This window comes from Actinia tenebrosa, unplaced genomic scaffold (assembly GCF_029948245.1).
Source record: "Actinia tenebrosa isolate PJP-AT-01 unplaced genomic scaffold, QUT_ActTen_1.0 PGA_scaffold4__44_contigs__length_22323623, whole genome shotgun sequence".
Lineage (NCBI taxonomy): Eukaryota > Metazoa > Cnidaria > Anthozoa > Actiniaria > Actiniidae > Actinia > Actinia tenebrosa.
In genome coordinates, this window is record NW_028292581.1 from 1,689,466 (window position 1) to 1,712,731 (window position 23,266).

Below are 23,266 nucleotides of genomic sequence, written 5' to 3' on the forward strand. Positions count from 1 at the left end.
GTATTGAAGAGCTAAAATTTAAACAGAAAAATGCGGTTTTTTGCCGGCAGAGTAATGGAATCAGTGCTGAATAAGGCCTCTTAAGGGACTGTTCATTAATTATGCCTCAGGGTGGGCTGGAGGAAAAATCGAAAAAACCTTGGAAAAATTCAAAATTTGACCCCCCCCCCCCTCCTTGTGACCTTTTAGACATACCTTAATTATTTGTTTCAACCCCCCCCTTAAGTCAGCAAATACTATTAAAGCCCCCCCTTCTTTGTGTGATTTTTTCAAAGCCCCCCTACTTTTCCTCCAGCCCCCCCTCCCTCCAAGGCATAATTAATGAACAGTCCCTAACAAGCATGGAGGGTACTTGCCAAGCAAGGTCGGCTAGCTCGGCTTTACAAGGAAAAAATACAAGCGGTGTAACCATAGTGCTAAAAACAATACATTCCAGAATTACCTTTTACTGTCTTTTACTTTCAATACATTCGATAACTCATTTCAATAACTCGAATTCTATTCTTTTCCACTCTTAATCTGATTGGTTGACAAACTCGAGTGTTCACGGTTTGGGGTGGACGACAGTAACTTTCTAAAAATGCTGCTTTTCTTATGTTACTTCGAGGCCAAAGTTCAATTTTGTTGAAGTATTTTGTAGAAAATTGCCTTTTGGCCATTATATACTGATTTTGTTTTGCCTGCTTTAAAGTCGAGTAGCCTTCGTAGCGAGTCCATCCTCCACCCTCCCTTCCCCTCCCCTCCCGCCTCGCCAAACCCTTAGAGCGCCGCTAAGCAGGCTAAAGTCGCGAGACGCTTCACAGGCCTCCGTAACAACCGGTCAAAAACGGCCCGAGAAAAACGCGGATGTGTCTATAGGCCTAAATTGTCAGCACCATTTACATCACAGGTAAACGAGCAAGAGAGGGGAAGAACCTGTCAAACATGCTTGCTTGCCATGGTTTCATTGTAGCCCAATTCAAGCGGCTTGAAGGGTTCCTCTGGCTTGTTTAGGATCGACGGATGTTGTATGGATTCGTTATAACAGTGTGCAACATAGACCTTTTTCCTCATGATCGTAGTTATCAAGTAAGGGAGCTTTCGAACTATCAGAGAAGTTTTCGTATGCAGTATGGAAACTATCCTCTCTAGTTGCTGGGGATAGGAAACAGAAAAAACAATACAATTAGTGTAAGATCATTTATTACAAAACCATTAACCATTTCAGTCTATCATAGTGTTGGAAGCTTTCTATGAGACTCAGATACTTATATGGAGCTAAAATTTGCCGCAAGCTAAATTGTGATGACCCGAAATGCCTTTCGCCAAAGAGGAGTCGAGGCTTCCTCAGTGCACAAGCGAAGTCAAACGTTTTGAGATTCGGTCAAATAGCCTACTTTAAATCTACTGTAATCATGAATAGGTGAGATTTGACCATGGTAATTTTATCTCCACTGCTATCGGACGTTCATGGGCAAAAGATCCCAACGTCAGATTTTTTTAAAGTTTTGCAAGATAAAAAAAGATCATACTAGAAGTAAAATAAGTAAATAAAATATGGAGGTCCCCGACTTCGTTTAGTCGTCAGGGTACGTGGAAGTTCACCCTTTTTATGGTAAAAACACGCGAACAAAGTAAACATGAAAAGCTGTCAAAACAAAAGTCATATTTTATTGAAAAAATAAATTGGACGTCCCCATTTTTCACAGAATACTTGAAAATAACCGAATAACTAGTTAAAAATTAGAAATATAAAATGTTAATGCGCTATAACTGTGGACTTGAACGTCGGTGTTACGTGAAATTCTATTCCAATTATACACAAAATATGTAATTTCAATTTGATCCCAGATCAGATTTTTAATTTTTTTTCTCTAAAGTTAGGTAATACCGAGTACTTTCAAAAAACGAAATACAAAAGGGGGTGCCCGACTTCGTTTAAGAGCTATAACAGATTAAATACGTATTCATAATATCTTGCTTATCAAAACATTGGAATGACGTCATCACGATGAGGGCGCGCTCACTGAATTCATGCGTAGAAAGGATGCGCGCGAACAAGGTCCATGAACGTGCTTAAGGTGGCTGACTACTTTGGTAAATAATAAACACAAAATTGAAACTTTTTCAACCTGAAATTCAGTAAGGCTAATTTCAAAACTGCAAAGAAAAATGGGGTGTCCCGAGCTTGTTTTTGAGATAATCGCTCCGGAATGACATGCGTTTGTTCAATTTTGGAGGAAAAATAGCGAAAATCAAGCTCTGTGCAAATCATAAAACCGAAACTAAGGAAGAAACATGAGTAATTTTCTCCGAACAAGTATCTTACACTATATTTATAAAATGGTGATAAAAGTTGTTTTAATAAACTATTGTAGACAATGGAAAAAATTTTTTTTTTCAGGTTACATGGTGTGCAAGTTATCGAGCACAAAATTGAGCACAAAACAAACAGAATTGATGAATCTGATAAACAGAATTGTCTTAAACTTTGAAAAATAATTGGATATTACCTGTATTCTGGAAAATAACATTAAAAAATGTCCCGTGCAAAATTTGAGGGTTTTGCCCTCTTGAAGTTCAAAACATTTATAGTTCTTCAATAAAATCGTGAAAAGTGTTCAGCGGTTTTTGAGCGTGCGCACATCGTGGGCTCAAATCGAATGTTGAAAAGTAATCAGCCACCTTAACGCAAAACGTATTAAAATTAATCTAATTTCTAATCTAAATTCAATCTAAATTTTCAGTTTTAATTTTCAATACCCCCAGGAAGGGTGATTTACTCTCTCTTTACATTTTCAATTCCAAATACACACATGAAATGCTTTTATTTCGAGACAAGTACTCAGTTTTTTGGAGTGGCAAAGGGTGATCTACGCTCCAAATTCGTAGTCCGGCTCTCTCCAATGCCGGTTGAGTATTCGCTCGGGGTCAGTGGTTCGAGCACTGCGTCCTTTACCCGCGAGTAGAATTTGTTCAATGTGGTTTTTTTTCTGGTATCGTGGCCCGTCAAGTTCATTAAATTTTGATGCGCGCGCAAGTAGTATAGGGGATGGGGGTTCCAGCGCAACGACCACCGGAGGATTACCCGCCTAAAGTACCTCCTGAGATTTACACCAGTTTTACCCGCATCCCGTGCTGAGGGTTCCAGCGCAACGACCACCGGAGGATTACCCGTCTAAAGTACCCCCCTCGATTCGTACCGCGATTACCCGCATCCCGTGTTTATGTAAAATATGTTAGTCTATATATGGAGTGCGAAGATTGTAAAGAGTTTGTTTATGACTTTTGTGTAAAGTGCTTGAAACCCAAGTTTGTACCTACTAAGCCAAATAAGTATATTTGTTGTGGTAAGAAAATGCAAATAGAAGATGACACGTCAGCACAGTGTTACGAGTGTGGTAAAAATATTCGTAATGCCGTACCAAATGCTACCAAAGAGCAATATTACGCCAATGGAGGTCGTAAGAAAACACCTTATAAGAGAATAAATTACTTTAGGGACTGGATGAGTCATATCCAAGGTTTTCGGCCGGTATATTTAGACAACGAAGTAAAGAAGAAAATCATAGACCACTTGGAAGAGCCAACCCCACAAAGTCTACGGAAGACATTGGAAAAATTAAAACTAGGAAAATATTACAAAGCTATTCCTTATCTTTTGTCTGAAATTACCGGTAAGTCTATTCCCGAGGTTTCTGATATGACAAAAGCCGAGTGGATGTTTTGTCGGCTGGATAAGGATATTCCTTATTACCCTGACGTAATTTACGAAATATTTCACGAAATCGACCCCAACCACCCCCTCTTGGGATGGATTCCCAGGCGATGACATCACATAGCAACGCCAACATCCCTCTTCCTCATAACAACCAGCGTTTTCCGAGCACACGATCAAAACCCGAGCACACGACCAAAACCCGAACCAAATATAAAAAGCCGAAGTAAGTTGGAAATGTAAACAACCTCGGTGAGAAACTAATTTGCATATGAACCAGACAGCCGGCGTTCAATACGTAAACGAAATCCCGTCACGCTCTTTTCGAAGCAGATGTTTACTGAGCAAGCTTTCTTTGAAGCTCTTCTTTTGCTTCTTGGTAGATCTTTTTGCGAGATTCCTCGGAAAGATCTTTTACAACTGTTTTTTTATTCCTTATGTCCGACTTTAATTTCTCGTACTTTTCCTCTTCGGTCAGAATAAGCGAGAATTCTACGTCGTCTATCTTTCTGTCACGCAAAGCCTTTGAGACAAGATCGGCAATAGTATTTACTTTAGCCCTTGACAGAGCTATTGTCGTGTCATGCTTGGATATTTTACTTGACAACTGCTTCATAATACCCGTAGCAACAGCCGAAATAATACCACAGGCTGCCCCAACGCCGGCTAAAGGAACTCCAACAATTATTCCCGGTCCAGTAAGCGAAGTAGCAACGCCAGTACCTGTTAACGCCACGGACATAGAGCCGGAAGTTATCGCGATTTTATGTAAAATGCTTCGGGCTCTAACGTATTTCTTCCTAACTTTTTCATAGTGTTTTGTTTGACCCTCTAAGTAAGCCAGGATTAGATTTACCTTATTCAAGCGGAAGTTCTCGGCATTCAATTCATTGGGTTTTGTAGGTAAATCAGGATAGAGTGGAGGCGCTGATGGTATAACATCCATTACATATACTAATGTACGACGCTTTTGGAAATAACGTAGAGGAGCAACCACATCACGACAACCGGGATCACTGGAACTGGAGAGCATTTAGGAAGATGTTTCCACATGCAGGCTCTAGTAAGTTTGAAAGAAGACCCGATGGGATTTACTATAACGGCTCTAGGATGTACAGTAATGAGGATTTGAAACCTACGCTGGTCGATCAGGTGCAGCAATTGACGATTGTACACCCCGTTCATAAAGAAAGGTCACCAAAACCTGAGCATAGAGCACCCAATTTTCCTAGAAACTTATTGTTAACCACGGAAGATTACCCATTTTACGATGCTGAAGGTGGTGTAAACGACTTTGAAACGATGGTAACGTTCCTGAAGATTTCAGTGGGTAGGCAATCATTTGATGTAGTAGTAAGGAATATCTATGGGGATACGATGTTAAAGCATACGTCGGGTAAAGAGGCCAGGGAATGGTTAGCAGGACCCAATATGCGATATTGGCCGCAGCAGTTAAACTTTGCTGTCTGGGCCGCCACTAAAGGTTGTGGCGTTGCCGCGGATATGTTTCACGTTCCGATCATGCGGTTTCACGTTGCCTTTACGGTAAGGAGGTTGTTGAAGGAGCTTAACGCACCCCTACCGGGAGATAAGGCATTTAATCCAATGAATAATCGATATAACGCCGCAGCCCTAGAAAGGTTAATTAATGAGTTCAAACCACAGCAAAGAGACTTTCGTTACAAAGAGGGTAAGACGCATGGGCTGGGTATAGTTTACGTTTGGGGTGCCAACGGTGAGAAGCCGGCCGATTATGGGCATCAGGAATACCCAAGTAATGAGTTAGAGTTCGGTGATATGGGTGGTGATAAGAGCAATAATTCATTAATTACCAGAATCCAATCGAACTACCTCGGCACTTGGGATCCATTCGTGTTGATGAAAGGAAAAGGTTTAAGGAACCTAGCCAGGATTAACCGCAGCATTGAAGCATTTGTGTACTGCATCTTAGGAGCGCAGGTAAATACCCGCAGCCCCATCGTTGGATCCCAAGGTGCTTCGCGGGAAACGCAAGAAGAATTCCTAACTTTATTTGAGTCAGCAATAATAGAGAACGACATATCCAAGTCGGTGCAGAGATATCAATTAGCGGTGCAGCAGTCTAAAGTGCGACTGGATTACGCTTTGTCACCTGGTTGTTGGTTAATGCCGAGTAATTTGGTCATCAACGCCCATTCCGTTGTGGGTTATAACAACAAGCTGCAGCGAGCTACTAAGGATATGAAGTTTGGGGTGAATGACGTGAACTCTGACACTCTTAGGAACATTCCTCACTTCGTAGAGAAGCCAAAAAAGGAACACGCAGAAAAACCATCAAAGAAGACGCATGTAGAAAAGCCACCAAAGAAACCAGTAAAGAAGGTTACCGAGGAATATGACCATAACTTACTAAAAGCCGGCTTAACAGTTGCAAGCATTGGTCTGAGTTATTATATATGGCAATGAACAACCCCTACGTAGCTGGAGTAGATTGTGTCTATACGACTTACACAGGCGAGAAAAAATACACCCAGGCATCTTGGGTTGATGTCACGGGCATGTCCGTGAATTTGAATTACTCAGGAAAGAAGTTAATCCTTTGTAGTATTTGCATTGGCACGAGCAGCCATGCCAACGTGGGCTTTAGGTTCCTGGATGACAATGGCATATTGCAGCCTATGCGTGTGAAGACAAACAACAGGGAGCCTACGCATTTTTCAGTAGAGCCGCCAACGAATAGCGCTGAGAATTTATCAGTTTGGACTTTTCATATGGTTGCTGATTGCCATGGGAAGGTAAAGCTGCAAATACGCGTAGATGACACCGGGAGTGTTTGCGTAAATAGCATAGAAAATCAAAGAGATACGGCTTATAACCATTTAACCATAAGCACTCTTACGGTAATGAGTCTTTAGAAGCAAACTATGTTTACTGAAATATATGAATCCACATTGGAAGGAAACCCATTACGTTTATCACTTGAAGGATGAAATTTACACCGGTCGCGGCTGGCGTGATATGGGGATGTGGGTTGAAGTTGGAGGCCTGGCATTGATTATTTGTAGCATTGACATTTCCCAGGCGTATGGTAGTATCATGGGATTTAGGCTAATTGATGAGAATGACGAGCCTTTAACACCCTTTAGAACGTCAACCAATAATCGAGAGCCTACTCATTTCTCGGCGCAGCCATATCCATTTAGTTCCGAGGCGTTTTACGTGGTTACGTTTCAAATGGTGGTTAATTGTAATTACGTTAAGTTACAAATTCACCCAGATGGTTCGCGTGGTAATTACGCAGCTCACGTAAATAGTGCAATTAACAAACCTAATTCGACCTGGAACCATAAGACCATTAGCACTATGACTGCCATACCGCTAGTTCCGCGCTATCAAGGCGGCGTGAATACTATCTTTACTTATCCCCAGTCGAGGACACCCGACAACGATAAGCCCGACATAATACACAAGGATAAGATTAACCCTTCATCTTCTTCAGGAGTACCACTCCAATAGCTACTACGAGGATCCAAATGTTATTCCCCACAAACTTTAGCAGTTCGCCGCCGGCCCTAAGTGCCAAGGAAACAACCGAACCCAGCAGCCCAGGAAGACCGGCTGCCATCTTTTTTCCCAAGTCCGTCAGCCCATTGCCTAATTTCTTTACGCCCGCGCCCGTAGCCTTAAGCGCGGACAAGATCACGCCTACTACGGTGCTAATAGCGACCGCAAATGCCAGCGGAATACCATACTTCACCAGAGCTCTTTTTACCTTTTCCTTGGTAGTAAGCCCCAGCTCCTTTTCCAGGTTGTCCTTTTGCGCCTGTAATTCCGCGACTCTTTCCTGAAGGGTTTCTACTTCCTTTTGAGCTGCCTCCCTTTCCTCTTCAGTACGAGTTTGGTCCTCGATTATTTCCTGCTGCCGCTCTATTTGCCCCTCCAGGTCTTCAATGGCCTGATCTCTTTGCCGGATTTGTTCCTCCTTAGTGTTGATTTCGGCAACCAACTGCCGCCGCTCCTCCAAAGAGCCGGATATGGTGATATGCAAGTTTTTAGCTTCTTCCTTGCTTATATCTAGGTCTTGCAGGGCAAGTTCGAAGGCCTTTTGGGCTTGGTCCCTATCGCGTAGGGCTTTGTCTGTTTGTTCTCTAAGTTCTATTATTCTTTGGTTTTTATCGTTAAGTTCTCTCTTTTGAGCATCGAGGAGTAGTCGGTTTTGTCGCATATAATCTGCTTCCCTTTCTTCCAACGTTTCTTGTAGTCCCTCGACGCGCTTTTCTAGCGCGACCTTTTCATTTATGTTTTCCAATCTTTCTAACATGCTTCTAGTGGCACGCTGGAAGCCTTTTAATCTTGCTACGTCACCCCTAACTTCGCCATTTTCGTCAAAGAGGGGTTGTGGTTTCGTCCAGCGGTCTTTATCAGGAAATCTTAGGTCTTGAACGCTTATGAGGACTTTGTTTCCTTTTTCCGTGAGCCTTACGTCGTCAGCATCGAAACGGGAATAGCGCTCATTTAGCTCTTCCATTGCCCACTCTACGGCTTCCCGCGCGGCTGCCTCAGGCTGCTCTATGTTTTGAAGCTCCAAGTACTCAGGGACGGGGCTGCCGTGGTTTTTTGATTGCCACATGCGATTCAAGGCGGCCTTGAAGCTTTTCCATCTATTACCATACTTGTTTTCTAGAGCCATGTCGTAGATTAGGGGGTCGGTATCCGCGCCTTTAGTCCATGCGTCGTATTCTTCGTCATTGATATCAACTTGACCGTCTTCGGTAAGGGGATCAAAATCCGTTCCTTCTACTTCCATTATATATGATAAGCTCAAAGTTAAACCCCAACATATTACCTAAGCAGGTCGGCGGACTGAAAGCAGAACGCACCTTTCACCGGGTTACATTCACACCTTCTAGCGCAAAGCCGGGGGAGACGCTGTACGTAGGCGTACCCCGCCTAACGGATAACCTAGTCCTAGTACCCGGTACCTTGGCTTTGAGGTTTGACCTAGCAATACAGCCAGATACCGCAGACGCGCGTCACGTCGTCAATAATGCGGGTAGAAACCTCGTTTCCAAAATGCGTGTAAAGTTCGCCGGGGAATCCTTACTGGACTTAAACAGGTATGATTTGTATACCACGTACAAAGACTTATGGTTGACTGCATTTGACCGTGCACAAAGGATAGAGCAGGGAATAGCAAGCGTAGCCATACGCAAGGTAAGAAGCGCAACCTCTGGCGCCTCAGGAGAAGACGAAATAAAGACAGCTTATGGTACTAAATATGTTATTCCATTAGATTTCGAAATTATCACGAACCACGGCGCATACTACCCAAGGCAGCTAAGCGAACTGCAGTTCGAAGTAACCCTAGAAGACACTACAAACATCCTGCAGGGAAAAGACGTAAGTTCAGCAGCCGTCCACCCATACTCGGTTACTAACTTGGAGCTGCAGTACGAAACGGTATACAGCGAAGAGCTGGCCCGTAGCGCTGGCATGGAATACAGCGCCGGGAGGGCTTTCCTTTACGATCACGTCGTGATGTACAAGACGTTCAGCTTTACGAACAACGTCGAAGAGGTTATCAACCAAAGCATTAACCTTCCCAGGCGCAGCCTTACAGGGATAATGTTACTGTTTGCAAAGAAATACGTAGCAGGATTGCGCGACTCGGAGGCATTCTTTAATCCTAACATCACTAACGTAGGCGTTAGCATTAACGGAGTGCCTAATAAGGTTTACTCACAAGGGATAAAGCCCGAGGACATGTACCGGGAAGTCGCGCGTAAGTTTGGTAACCAAATTGGCCCAAAGGAATTCTTTAAGGATAAGTATGCGCTGTGGATCGACATGCGCACGACGAACGACGAAGACCTACATGGCCAGGGTTTACGCCTGGTAAATACCCAGGACGGCATTACGTTGGAGATCAAGCGCACCAAACATGCTAGCGACACTACTAAGATAAACGCGTATATCTTCGTGGTGTCTGACGCGCAACTAAGCGTAGAAATGAATCAGCTAAAGAGCGTTGCCTATTGATTCGTGCTCACTCATCCTTTTGATAAAAAAATATCGTTGGTATATAATGCTTCGCGTATTCGAAAACAACGAAACCAAACTGCAATGCATAGTGCAAGGCGATAAACTTTACTTCAAAGCGAAGTCCGTGGCGTTGGCGTTGGGTTACGTAAATTCCAGAAAAGCGGCGTCTGATCATGTATCAGAGGAAAATAAGGTGCTTCTTAGGTCTTTAAAGGGTGTAACTCAGCGTGACACCCTTAACGCACAACCCAATGCCGTGTATTTGACGGAGGAAGGTCTTTACGAATTGATATTCGGATCTGAAAAGGCTGAAGCAAAAAAGTTCAGGAAATGGGTGTTAGGTGACGTTCTTCCTACGCTAAGGAAAACGGGTAAGTATGAAATAGAAAGGCGGTTCGATGGTCCTAACAAGTTAGTCTTTAAGATCGAGAATGAGTTTGACCTGCATAAGAAAGTCGTGGACTACATACGTCGGTTCCACCCTATCCTATTGCTTGCACCAGGTCTTGGAGAATTACAGGACTCGGCCTCCAAAAGGATAGTATGTTGGCAGAAAGGTTACCAGGCAGGTCAGCCTGACATCTTAGTTCTTAATGCACATAAAAAATACAATGGACTATGCTTGGAGTTGAAGACACCTAAGGGTAACGGCGTATTATCCCCCAAACAAGAGGCGTTACTAGCGCAATACGAGGTAAATGGCTACCTAACTATGGTGTGCAACGACTATGACCTTATCTGCAGGGAGATTGACTATTACGCGGAAGGTATTCGCGTGCCTTGCCCTTGGTGTGTTAAGGCTTTCAAGACGCAGGCGACGCTGCAGACCCACCAAAGAATATTTCATAGATATAATGATCATTGAACAGACACACTGGCGTGAATTAGTCCAAGGCATCACATACAAAATAAAAAATTATGTCGTCTTCGAAGACATCAGCCGTTTAAGGTTGGTCCTCGAATACGAAGGTAGGGAGTGCTCCTTATGGGCGCCCGACTGCGTGCGGTATGTAATCCAAGGCGAGGAATTTACACACATACGCAGCTTTGGTAAGGTTAACGGTCGATGGAAGTTCGACGTCGAAAGGAAGGTAGATGCTAATCCTCTGTGTGATTAGATAAGTATTGGTCTGCTTCGGCAGACCTCATTTTTTCGGTAATATCAAAGACTAACACGGTAATTAATGCACCACCTACGAATGCTGCGATTTGAGCTATCATTATATCTTATTCTTAACGTAGCGGCGAAACGACACCATATAGTCTTCAAATGTGCCTACAGGCTCCACTCGGGGATACAGACACTGCCAAATGTGTTGACCGCTGCGTTGACAACCACAACGGTCGCAAAGAGCCTCCCAGTACTCCTGGTTCTCCCAAGGAGTGCCTTCGTATTTGTCGAAGTTCATGAAGATCTCGTCTGTCTCTTTCTTATATCTCGTTAGGCGCCTTGCAGTTTCCTCGGGACAACAACGCGATGCTGTGTCTCCGTGTTCCTCGCAGGCAATATCCAAGCGATAGGGGCGACAGCGATGTACATGCCAATCGTCTTTGATGTCAGCGTCGCAGCGTGGGCAAATTCCCTTAAGACAAACACGGCGGCGGAGATGGTAGTCCAAAGACTGGGCACTGCTTAGATGTTTATTGCAGTTACCGCAAAGAGTGTTATCGTCTCGGGTGCGTTTGCAGACAGCATTGTCGACATGGTACTTCAGCGCCTGTGGGCTGCTAAAGACCCGGCTGCAATCGCCGCAAGTGGTAGTCTTACGGCGCCCGCATACGTTCTTTTCTACGTGGTATTGGAGCCTTTGTCGGCTACTAAAAGATTTGTTGCAATCGTCGCAGTTCATTATAACAAGGGGAAATAAATGCTCAATATGCGGTCCTTAGGGTTTGCAAGAGAGTTTTGGGGGACCTCCTTAATTTTCTTTCTTATTTATTGTTAAATTGCAGGGTCAGTTTCTAGCACCTCCTTTCTTTCTCGTTATATTGCAGGGTCAGTTTCTAGCACCTCCTTAATTTTCTTTCTTATTTATTGTTAAATGTTAAGGTTGCAAGAGAGTTCTGAGTACCAGCTTTCTTTCTCGTTAAGAGCATCTCTTTTAGGAGCAACGTAAATAAGAGGGTCCTTAGGAACACCCTTGCGATGATCTTAGAACAATAAAGGAGGTCCTTAGGAACTTGCAACCTTAACATTTAACAATAAATAAGAAAGAAAATTAAGGAGGTGCTTAGGAACGACCTTGCAATATGACGATGAAGGAGGTCCTTGCAACCTTAACATTTAACAATAAATAAGAAAGAAAAATAAAGTGGTGCTCGAAACTCTCTTGCAATAAGTAAAGTGGTGCTTGAAACCTTGCTAATCCTCTTTCTGGACATCAGCTAAGGTCCTCTGTGCTTTAGGATCCGCAAGACACCAATGTCCAACGAAGGATCCTTCGACGAATACCTTATTGCAATGGAGGCAGGTGTATTTCTTACGCGGTTTGGGTATCGGTGGAGGAATGATGCAGTCAGCAGGTACTTCGCACGTAATGCAGTCCATATATATTCATGGAGGATATCGTATGAAATCCTTGACGGACTCCTTAGCCCACGTTGCTATCGTTACCAGCGCACCAAACCTTTCCGCGCGCTTCAGACCGCACATTTCATCGTACAACTCCTGCACGCGCTCTTTCAACCGATCGATTTCCTCCCTTTGCATTTCTATGGTGTCTCTTTTATCTTTTGCGTCGGCGACAATTCTTTGCACTGCTTCCACTGGCTCCATCTATATATGAACCCAGATCACATGCCTTGTAACGCTCTGATAGTAGGACCCACCGGCTGCGGAAAGACCCAATTCATCGTGGAGCAGCTATTAGGACCCTTTAGATACCGCTTCGACTATATCGTGCTGCTTTGTCCCACCTACGTGAACAACCGCACCTGGACGGGTATAGGAGTGAAAGATGACGACTTCTTTGTAGATATCTTAGACCCTAACGAGTTATCCAGCCATCTTAAGTTCTGGCACAAGCAATTCCCTAAAGATACACAGACACTCCTCATACTGGATGACATCGCCTGCGGGGACGACGTAAAAAGACGCACCTCCGAATTAGTGAAGCTCGCCTTTAGCGGCAGACATGACAATATCAGCGTTTGGTTGCTTTCCCAGCAGCTTACCAGTGTCTCTAAGCCCTTCAGGGAAAACATAGGATCGCTTGTCGTATTTTATACTCCGAGCAAGTCTGATCTGGAAACCATCTTAAGCGACTACGGCGGTGAGATATCCAAGGAACAGTTACACGAATACATGCGGCACCTAAAAACGCACCAACATTCCAAGATGATCTTCTCTTTGAGGTTTCCGTACGAGGTTGGAATCTATGATTCCTAATGTATATGGATATTGAGCAGCTCTTAGATGAAGTCCCCACACAGTTAGACGAAAGTAACCTCAAGGAACAACTTAACATCCTTGTGTCTTCGGGGAAGTGTAAAGAAATGATAGGCAAGGAACTTACCCATGAGCAGGTTAATAAGTTGCCAGAAGAGGAAGTTAAGAAGTTCCATAAGAGGTACGAGGCCGCCCTTGCAAGTAAGACCACGGACGCCGTCGCAGATTCCGCTATCCGACTTGCGACTAAATTGCTTGGACTTGCGCTGCCTATAGACGACGTGGAGCAACTGCGGAAGGACATAAGCGAGGACTATGTCATATCCCAAGAACTTAAGATAACCTGCGGGTGGTTGTCTTTGAAGTGTGGTAAGTTAATGGCAGTCGCCTCTGCGGCACTTCACGTAGCTCAGCACGTTGACTTGAAGGAGGTACTAGGTTCCTTCGGAACATCTTGGAAGGACTTCAAGAAGGACAGAGAAGTCGAAAAGGTCTTCCAGGCGGCACTTGCTGATGATCAAGTCGCCTCAAGTACTTAGTCAAGTCGTTGTAAAGTCACCTCAAGTACTTAGTCAAGTCGTTGTCAAGTCACCTCAAGTACTTAGTCAAGTCGTTGTAAAGTCATTGCCAAGTCATTGTCAAGTCGTCATCAAGTAACTTGTCAAGTCCTTCAAGTCCTTAGATATAAGATGAGTGAACCAGAGTCGAAGGTAGAGCAACCCGAGCAAAAGATTACCAAGGCTAAATCTCCAGGCAGAGTCGCTGCCGGAAAGAAGCTTGCGGAGATGAATAAAAAGAACAAAGCCAAAAAAGAGGAAAAGGTGGAGGAAGAGGAATCCTTTTGGAATCCTGGGTACGTCATCGGCGCGTTAGGAGTCATCATAGCTGCAGGCAGCCTTTACTTACAATGGCGGGCAACGAAAAAGGTAGAACCACCAACATATCACGCGCCCGTGCACGCACCTGTGGAGGTTAGAAAAAGTAAGATCCCTGAAATGGAATGACCTTCTCGCTTTGTAATATAATGTCGACCGCGTTGTTGAAAACTGTTGAAGAAGCAGCTATCATTACTTCCATCGTTGCGGGTATTGGTTGGGTAGGTAAGAAAATGCTCAAAGAAGACTTTACTGAAGACCCAAGCAAGAGCTTCGCTAATTTTGCTAAGATGACCGCTGCCGTTGGCGGGGCTATCATGGTAAAGGATTACCTACGGAAGGAAAAGTACCTACCTAATGTATAATGGTTAGCTTAGTCGCAGGTGGAGTCATTGCAGCTTTAGCATTTACAGGGGCTAATTATGGTGGTCAGTATTTAGATAGATTAGTTAGAGGTGATCGCAGCGGAGATTTAGCCGCCGAAAGGAAGAGACACGACTTAGCGCTGGAGAAATATCAGCGAGACGTGGCGGCTTGGAATGAAAACAGACAAGCCTACAGGGATTGGTTGGACAAGAACTACCAAGACAAAATGCAGGCGGATAAGAACTTCGAAAACACAGACTACGCCTTCAAACTTTATGCGCAAGCGCATCCCACAGTGGCGTTAAAGAAGCCTGACTTTAAGAATTACTACCAGCCTTCTAAGAAACAAAAAGATAGTGAGTTGGTCTTCGTAGGAGTCGCAGGGCTGGCAGGAGGCGTAGCTTTGGCGTATCTAATATAATGATCGTCTTTTTGGAAAGCAACAAGAATAACTTTACCACTTATCTGAATCCTCCCATCCGCGCGGAAAGGGTCCGGCTGGTTAGTTGTTCTTTGTACAATTCTTGGTATAATTTAATTAATGGCTTTGTCATCGGAACTTCCGGCACCAAACCAAAAATACCAGATTCCCATTACACCCCCATAACACTGGCTAAGGAGCTAGCAAAGCATGGATATACTCTTACCACAGGATTACCCCATGAAATGAAATTCAAGAAAAATAGTGGAAGCGCTAATTTAAAGGACAGTTCATTGGTAGAACTCCTAGGTCTTACTAGTACCACGATAAATAGCGGCAATACATATGATGTGAAATGGAAAGTCGCATCCTCTTACGAAGTCTATTGCGACTTGGTCAATAGTTACAACAATGGAGAAAAGTCTTCTCTTATGTCCAAGTTTCTGCCCAAAGGTAATCCATTTGACCCAGTAGAATACACTCCCATTTCTTTAAGCTATGACTTGTCTAATTTGGTAGAAAGCATAAACATCGTCATTAAGGTGGACGGAAAGACGGTGGATTTTAACGGACGTAAGATCAATCTTGTTTTGGAATTCATATAATGGGCCGCGTAGAGGACAAACTTAAAAGGATTTACTATGGGCCGGAAGGCTATTGGAGAGGAGCGTCAGCTATCAAGAAACTCGCGACCGCGGCCAGGGTATCAGAAGAAACGGTTAAGAACTGGTTGAAAAAACAAACCATCTGGCAGGTTTATCTTCCCGTGCCTAAGTACATTCCCAGGCCCAGCTTCACCGTAAATACCCCCAATGAAGTTCATCAGGCGGATTTGCTTTTCTTACCGCACGACAAGGTGAGAAAGAAGACCTATAGATACGCTTTGACCGTAGTTGATATCGCAAGCAGATACAAGGACGCCGAACCCATAACCAGCAAGGATTCTGGAGAAGTCGCAGAAGCCCTAGGTAGAATTTATAAGCGCGTCTTGAAATGGCCTAAGCTGCTGCAAGTGGATGCGGGGACGGAGTTCATGGGCGTGGTTACTAAGACCCTTAAAGACCACAGCACTAAGATTAGGAGAGCTGAAGCTGAGTACCACAGGGGTCAGAGCATCGTTGAAAGATTCAATAAGACCCTGGCCGAGCGTCTCTTTGGGTACCAGTATTGGAAAGAGCTGGAAGATCCCTCCAAACGCAACAGGGAATGGACTCAGAGGCTCCCCCAGGTCGTCGCGGCTTTGAACAACGAGGCGGCCAGGGCTACGGGAATAAAACCCAGGGATGCCATAAAAAAGAAACACGTGGAACACAAGTCCTTCGTCAGAAGTTCGAGGGCGGTCTTCCCCCATGAAAAGAAATTAGGCGATGTCACGGTTCGATATCTCTATGAGCCGGGTGAATTAGAAGGAGGATCCAAAAGAGCTACGGATCCCAATTGGTCTTTGGAAACTTACCAGATCCGAAGTGCGATAGCTAAGAAGGGTCAACCCATCTTATATTATCTTCATGATGGTCCCACTCGTGGGTTCGTCAAAGAAGAACTGCTTATCGTGTGATGTCCGAATGCTATCGTATGGATACCATCATCGCACATCCACCTCTTACCGTCAAATGCAGACAGTGACACCTTCTCCTGTGTAACGTTGTGTATTTGATGTCCGTAGCTGCGCAGGCTGTTCATCTTATGTCGCTGTTCCTTGCGTGTTCGTAATACGTTGAGGTAGGACTCGTGCGTAATGTCCTTCTTAACCACGTATTTTTTTACGCCTTTAGCTTTCTTTTCTACACCGTCCAGCTTTAGCACGCTGTACATCTTGGGTTTCAGGCCCACGTATTCCACGATGGGTTTTCCTTTCATCTCGTCCTTCATTTTCCCGATTACTTTCTTGTTTTTAGGGGAGTAAAGAAAGTGGTCGCGTGGGTAATCACTGGTGTCGTATTCATCGATGTCGGGAACACAGTCTTCGTAAATGTCTTCCGTCTGCACCTCTAGTATCAAGGAATCGGTGTCGGTGTATAAGAGGCGGCACTTATCACCGTATTTCGGTTTTAGCTTGTCGTAGTAAAACTCATACATGAGCAGCTTTGATAGGTCTAACACTGTAAACCCCGTGTATACGGGTTTATTCAGGAATAAATTCGCTTTCTTCATGTGAATCACGTAGAAGTTTAACATTTCTACGTATCTAACGAATCCAGGCTGTGATACGTATGCTTCTGCTTCCTCTCTGGTGCTGGCTATCTTTATGCTTACGCGCTTGCGGATGTTCTCCATTGTCTTACCAAATACGCTATTGTTCATTAGTTTAAACAGGTTCTTTTCGAAGTCATTCTTTGCGTGCGTACGCTTTTGTGTGTTAAAGTCAATGTAGGGGCGCATCCAGGGTTCCTGCGTGAACTTCAAAACGCGATGGATCTTCTTCACGCGTAAGCCGTGGCGCACATAGAACTGCAGGTTGCGGTAATGCGCCACGTACTTCTTCTTGTCCATCAGGTTCATCGTTAGTTTCCTATACGGTTTGTAACCAGGACACATTTCCCTCTGCAACGGACTTAGCTGCTTAAATGGTATCTCTATCGCTTCTGGTGCTAAGGGGAACTCATTGTGTTCGTCGTGCAAGTGCTCTGGGTACTCCAGATCCACTTCTAAAACGTAACCCTTGTCTTCCTCCTTTCCTACCTGCATGTAGAAGTCTATCGGCTTCACTGGATCCCATTCGAAGTCGCGTACAGGTAAGTACTGTGACATTGCCCAACCGTAGAGGTTGTTTGCGTCTAAGTAGAAGATGTATGTGGTTGGCTTCTCCGGGTCGTACTCCACCGTGGGATTGTTCGCTTTTGCGTATCGTCTGCTGGGTCCGCATACGCCGCCACGAATACCGTCTTCCATGAAGCGGTACATATCGTATTCCGTTAGGAAATCCAGTTGCGCGTTTGTCTTCTTTAGCAGCGCACTCCAACTAAGCCCAGGAGCCGTGTAGAAGTTCGCTGGATCCAACCCGTAGTATTCCATTGCCATCTTTCGAAAGCTTTGGAAAACATCTGCGAGCAGCACTACGTCTGAACGTAGGTAGATGTCGTGGTATTCTCCCATATTCTCACAGGAGTACTTTTCCCACACATCTAACGCATGCTGGTACTCCTCGTCCTTTATACCAGACTCGTTTAGGGTGCTGTAGAATCTCTCTTTGGGTGGTAGGGGTTCTTCGAATCGCTCCCAGGAATCCATGTATTCGTATGGGTAGACTCCTTTCCTTTCCGCGCCGTATTGACTGGAAATGGGGAACTCCGTGTTGTATTTAACCAAGTTTGCTAAGGAGTCCGCCATGAACTGCTGCGAGTCTAAGAACTTCAGCTTGCCTACGGTTACGGACATGTACCTTTCTTTGTTGTTGGGTATGCACTTTACTTCGGAGCCGTCTGTTCCTTGTAAAAGTAAGTGACTGTCGTAACCCCTTAAATTGTGAAAGAATACGGGTATTTCCATTTCTGGATTTACTTTGAAGTTTATATTGCATTTCCAATGAGCCGCACCTCTGTATTTACCCGTGATGTGACAGTGATCTCTAACCTTATCCACATAGAAATCCTCAACAAATGCTTTGTGGCAGTGAATGCAATGCGTGGAGGGCTTTCCCGGCTTCTCACCCTTCTTAGCATACTTCCCGCATTTAAAATGAGCTTCTCCTAAATACTTTCCATCTTCATCCCACGCTTTCTTGGCTCGTCTTCCAAACTGGAGAAGCGTATGTTGACAAATGTGGCATTTCTTTGCCTTGGTAAAAGCCTCCTGGTTCTCTTTGGTAAATTCCATCTTCTTTGGACGTCTTAATTGTTCTCTAATCTTCCCCTCCTCTTCTCGCAATGCTTCTAGAAACTCATTAGCTGCGTTCTTACCTCGGTAAATCACAGGAGGGTTTGCTTTACCGTCTGATCTGACTACTATGTAACCAAAGGAGCAGATCTCGTGTAATCCCACCTTATTCGTGGCACCACTTTTCTGCTCTTCCTTAGTTATCAACGCTTCAAAGTCTGCATATATCACGTAAGGCACCTGCATCTGCTTTTGATGGTCTGAGTAGGATAGGTTCTTATCTGTGGGCATCTGGATCCGTTGCGCCACTTCTTCGACTCCACGACATATTTCGTCGTGATCCTTTAGAGCTTTAACGCTTGTAAAGGATAATAAGCAGCAATCGCAGAAGTATTTCTTACCTTTGTGTTTGGTGTGTCTGTAAAATAGTCTGCTAATATGTTTAACCCACGAATAATGTCCGCCGTGGTAGAAAAGGTGTATTCGTTCTCCTTTACTCTTTGACAACACTAGTGGTACTATCGTTTGGTCTCTGACTCCGTAAACGTTAATGGCTAGATCGTTTATTTCCTCAAATATGGGGATGTCTATCAACTGCATGGGAAATTCCACACCATCCCACTCTAAATCGTCTGTGGGATACTTACTTGTCCTACATGGATCCTTATCTACTGGATACAGTGCGGATCGTATTGCCCACATAAAGCAGCGGTTGTCGTCATTCTTTACGTTCACTATGGCTTTCTTCCTTTCTACCCACACCGGCAGGGGCACGTAACTTCCTCCTCGTATTGGTACGTACCTTGCCATGCTAACCTCCATACCTTCTACCTCCTCCACTGTCCAACCTGATCCTTCTTTCGTGTAGTTAGACAGCGATTCCATTATTGCTTCTAAGGCTTCGCTGAGTGACCTATCCAGATTCGTGGACTCTAATATCACTAACGACTTTGATCGCAGCATTGCTGTCGTCGTTGCCTCATCTTTTGATAAACTTACTTCTACCATTATACTCGCTTTCAGGGCTCCTAATTCTTCTATACCTTTTCGAAGCGTTCTCTTGACCTTCCTTTCTGACTGACGCCAAAACTGTCTAACGTCAATCTCACCGTTACCGGGTATTGACACCGTTTCGAAATTGCTTTGGGATTCCATCTATATAATAGGAAATATCTTATACCTAATTCCAGACCCTTTTCAGATCGTCGTAGTCATACTCACAATCCTGACAATGCCAAAACAATTTAACCTTAGTCTCAAACTTCTTACCACATCCACAATTATAGCTGCTCATACATTTCGTCTTCATCTTCAAATGCTTCTTCAAGTCCACTTCTTTCTTAAAAGTTATTTTACAATCTTCGCACTCCATATATAGACTAACATATTTTACATAAACACGGGATGCGGGTAATCGCGGTACGAATCGAGGGGGGTACTTTAGACGGGTAATCCTCCGGTGGTCGTTGCGCTGGAACCCTCAGCACGGGATGCGGGTAAAACTGGTGTAAATCTCAGGAGGTACTTTAGGCGGGTAATCCTCCGGTGGTCGTTGCGCTGGAACCCCCATCCCCTATACTACTCGCGCAACCTTGAGAAAACGGCCTATTGAAGAACTTGTCATTTTGGGACAGTCTTTCGATTGGCCACCCGCTACGTGCAAAGCGTTATGGGGCATGTAAAAATAGAATAATTATATATTATTTGGGGATTATTTCTTAATTAGATAAAAATTTTCCCTCGCTCGCAGTCCCTTCATTTCCTGGAAGGTCTCCCCCCGCGCTAATGAGTAGGGTCTGGGAACGAGAATGGTGCTAGCAGGTGTCCATTTGTTTTATCAACAAATTGCCGTCGTGTGGTATAAATTGTTTTAGATTGTGTTACGGTCACCAAAAAGTTCGGACATTGTTCTTGAATTTCCGTACAAATGTACTGACTCTAAATGAACTATTTACTTGGTTAATGTTTAGTTAGTTCTCTAAATACAAGTAAATGATCATTTTCACTAGCTTGATTAAAGCTTTTCTTACTGCTGTTAAGATAGCTAACTAAAGAAATCTACCAAAAGTTTCTCTTTAAAGTCTTGTATGGAAATCCGAGAACGATGTCCGAACTTTTTGGTGACCGTAACACAATCCAAGCTATAAATTGAACCATCGATACATGCTTGTAGCCTCCGTCGCAGGCGTCTTTCGTCTCTTTTTTGTTGAATTGGGATTCCTGTGTCGCGAATTGGAATTCCTGTCGAAAGAGACTAGGCGCTAATTAGGCGAGAGATTGAATTGAAATCATTGTAGTATTCCTAGCGTCTCGTTTTTTTTCTAGGATCATAGTAGTCCTTCATAAAGAGATAATCCAAGACAGAATAATGAATAATGATAACCCATAATAATGATAATAGGTAAGGAGGAGCCAAAGAAAGTTATTATTCCATCGAGAAGATTGCACTAAGTATATAATCTAGATGACTGATGTAGCAGATAATTTATTGACTAAAAGCATCACATTAATTGTAAACTCAAGTTATCTGCGTGGAAGTTAACTGTTGGTTGTCTCAGAAATGTCATCAGCATTTCTTCGTCGTGTATATTTAAAACTATGTCTTGCTATATAATAAAAAAACAATCATATATTCATATATAGTATAATAATATACTTACAAATCGATGAATAATTCAGACTTCTGTGATGGTTTGGAGCCAATACTTCGACGTAATTCACTTCTCTTCCTGTTGCCAGACACGTCTTGTCGTAGAAATCTGATGTAATGAGTTTACAATCTCCATCTTTGCTTCGAAATGCCCGAAATACAAAATGATAAATTCCTGGTGTGAGTGAAATCACCTTAACTAATGTGTTGGTGTCAGTCCTATTTGATCGTTCGAGTTCGTAAACACTTATTTCTTTCGCATCGATACTAGTCTCGAAGGGATCTTTGTATATTCCTGCAGCTCTGCATATCAATAGTTCCACTTTATTGGTTATATATATCGACTTCCAAGCAAAAGCAACTTCTAATTCCACAGACATTGCCTTCTCATTGTCGAGGAAGAATGAAATCTTTGTAGAGATATTGCCAAATACATGTAACATGTGACTCACCTTTTGTAGTTGTTTACGCAACTTGATCACGCAAGCATCTATGTCACGCAATAAAGGATTACGTCCTGCTTGCTTCGACCCATTACACATGACATATTTATCTCTGAAATATTTTATAGGCTTCAGAGGGCCGTTATTATTCTTAAACGAACGGACAAAAATATGGTGACCAGGGGTACAATACACCTAAATCCAAAATGGCGCACGGCCGGTTGAAAACGAGACATCCAGTGCAGGGCCAAATTTACAAATTTACAGCATTTTCTTATAAATTGATGCTGCAAAATTGTCGCTATCCTGGATGTAAGAAGAAAAGGAAGACAGAACAAGTAAACAAGTGTATACTTTGCATTGACACCATATTATCTATTTGCATCTGGCCCTGGATGCCTCGTTTACATGTAACGCAATCGGCCGTGCGCCATTTTGGCCTTAGGTGTATGCTCTGCTGTAAACAAGCAACGTACATGTACTCAAATTTGTTTTGGGAATACTTAATCTACTACTCAGTTTATTTTAAAAAAACTCCAAAACATGTTTTCATGCAGCACACTAACTTTATTTTTGGTTTTAAATTATCATGTTACATCTTTGACTTATTTAGCTTTATGAGTCTTTTTGCTGGTATTTGCCGTATATTACCTAGAGCATGAGACTTACATAGCTATTTAGATGTTTAGTTAGTTTATGTAGTATTAACTATCCTAGTGACCACAGGGTCTGTGACGGCTACAGAATAGAGCTTTGATGGCTGAAGTGCAATCAAGAAACCACTGATACCTGCATCCACCTCCACGTCCATCGGTGTCATCGCGGAAAGGTAACGTCCATTCTGGATTGCGCTTTCCCGGTGCGCTCCATCCGCTACAGCTTCGACGGCTTCCCTGGCACTGAGAGCTGCCTTCAGTCTCCTTGAAACACACGCGACAGACAGTAGAACAACCGTGGTAATATGTTCTACGGGACTCGATCTTCCAGGCGTAGCGGCAGCCACCACTTCGGCCGTCGGTGTCATCACGGAAACTAGCGGTCCAAGAAGGATAGTAGTTGCTCCATGCTGTACACGAACTACGAGTACCCTGACACTGCGAACTTCCCTCTGTCTCTTTAAAGCACAGCCTGTATTCTTTCCCCTTCTCGATTCTATTACCTGCTTCGATTCGCCATTGATACCTGCATCCTCCTGAGCGTCCATCGGTGTCATCACGGAAACTTTGGGTCCAAGAAGGAGATGAACTAAATCCACTACAAGTGTGTGACGGTCCTTGGCACTGAGAACTGCGCTCCGTCTCTTTGAAGCAAATCCTAAAGCCAGTTGGAGAAGAAACGGCGAAGGAAACCATATAACAGGCAAGAACAAGAGCTGAGAGAAGACTCAAGGCGCGGCACGTCATGGTAGAAATGTTACACCGACTTTTCTCGGGTTCGGCGGAGTTGATCGCAACTGACTTGTTGCACCTCAAATGAGTGGATATCTGTAAATGTTCCTTTATCAACCCTTCTTTATTGTTGCTATGCTAATCATGCCTGCACTGCTCGTGTTTAATGTGTTTATCTACTAGCGACAAAACGGGTATTTT

At 43.8% G+C, this 23,266-nt stretch overlaps 2 protein-coding genes across 2 annotated transcripts; both read right to left on the reverse strand.

Moving 5' to 3' along the window:
* Positions 1 to 426: 426 nt before the first annotated feature.
* On the reverse strand, positions 427 to 21,664 carry LOC116299109 (uncharacterized). Its single transcript, XM_031707745.1, has 2 exons — positions 21,245 to 21,664; positions 427 to 1,134 (listed from the first exon to the last, which is right to left on the reverse strand). Exons 1-2 carry the CDS (start codon positions 21,612 to 21,614, stop codon positions 1,019 to 1,021), a joined length of 486 nt encoding a protein of 161 aa, XP_031563605.1. The 5' UTR covers positions 21,615 to 21,664; the 3' UTR covers positions 427 to 1,018.
* Positions 21,665 to 22,223: 559 nt separating this feature from the next.
* On the reverse strand, positions 22,224 to 23,218 carry LOC148906849 (uncharacterized). Its single transcript, XM_089037282.1, has one exon. The coding sequence runs from the start codon at positions 23,078 to 23,080 to the stop codon at positions 22,391 to 22,393; it is 690 nt and encodes a 229-aa protein (XP_088893408.1). The 5' UTR covers positions 23,081 to 23,218; the 3' UTR covers positions 22,224 to 22,390.
* Positions 23,219 to 23,266: the final 48 nt, after the last annotated feature.

Excerpts from the sequence above, each read along its gene's own strand:
- LOC116299109 (XM_031707745.1), bottom strand. The coding sequence starts at position 21,614 with ATGTCTGTGGAATTAGAAGTTGCTTTTGCTTGGAAGTCGATATATATA. Across the intron at positions 1,135-21,244 it reads TCTGAATTATTCATCGATTT|CAACTAGAGAGGATAGTTTC; the intron begins GTAAGTATATTA and ends TCCTATCCCCAG.
- LOC148906849 (XM_089037282.1), bottom strand. The coding sequence starts at position 23,080 with ATGACGTGCCGCGCCTTGAGTCTTCTCTCAGCTCTTGTTCTTGCCTGT.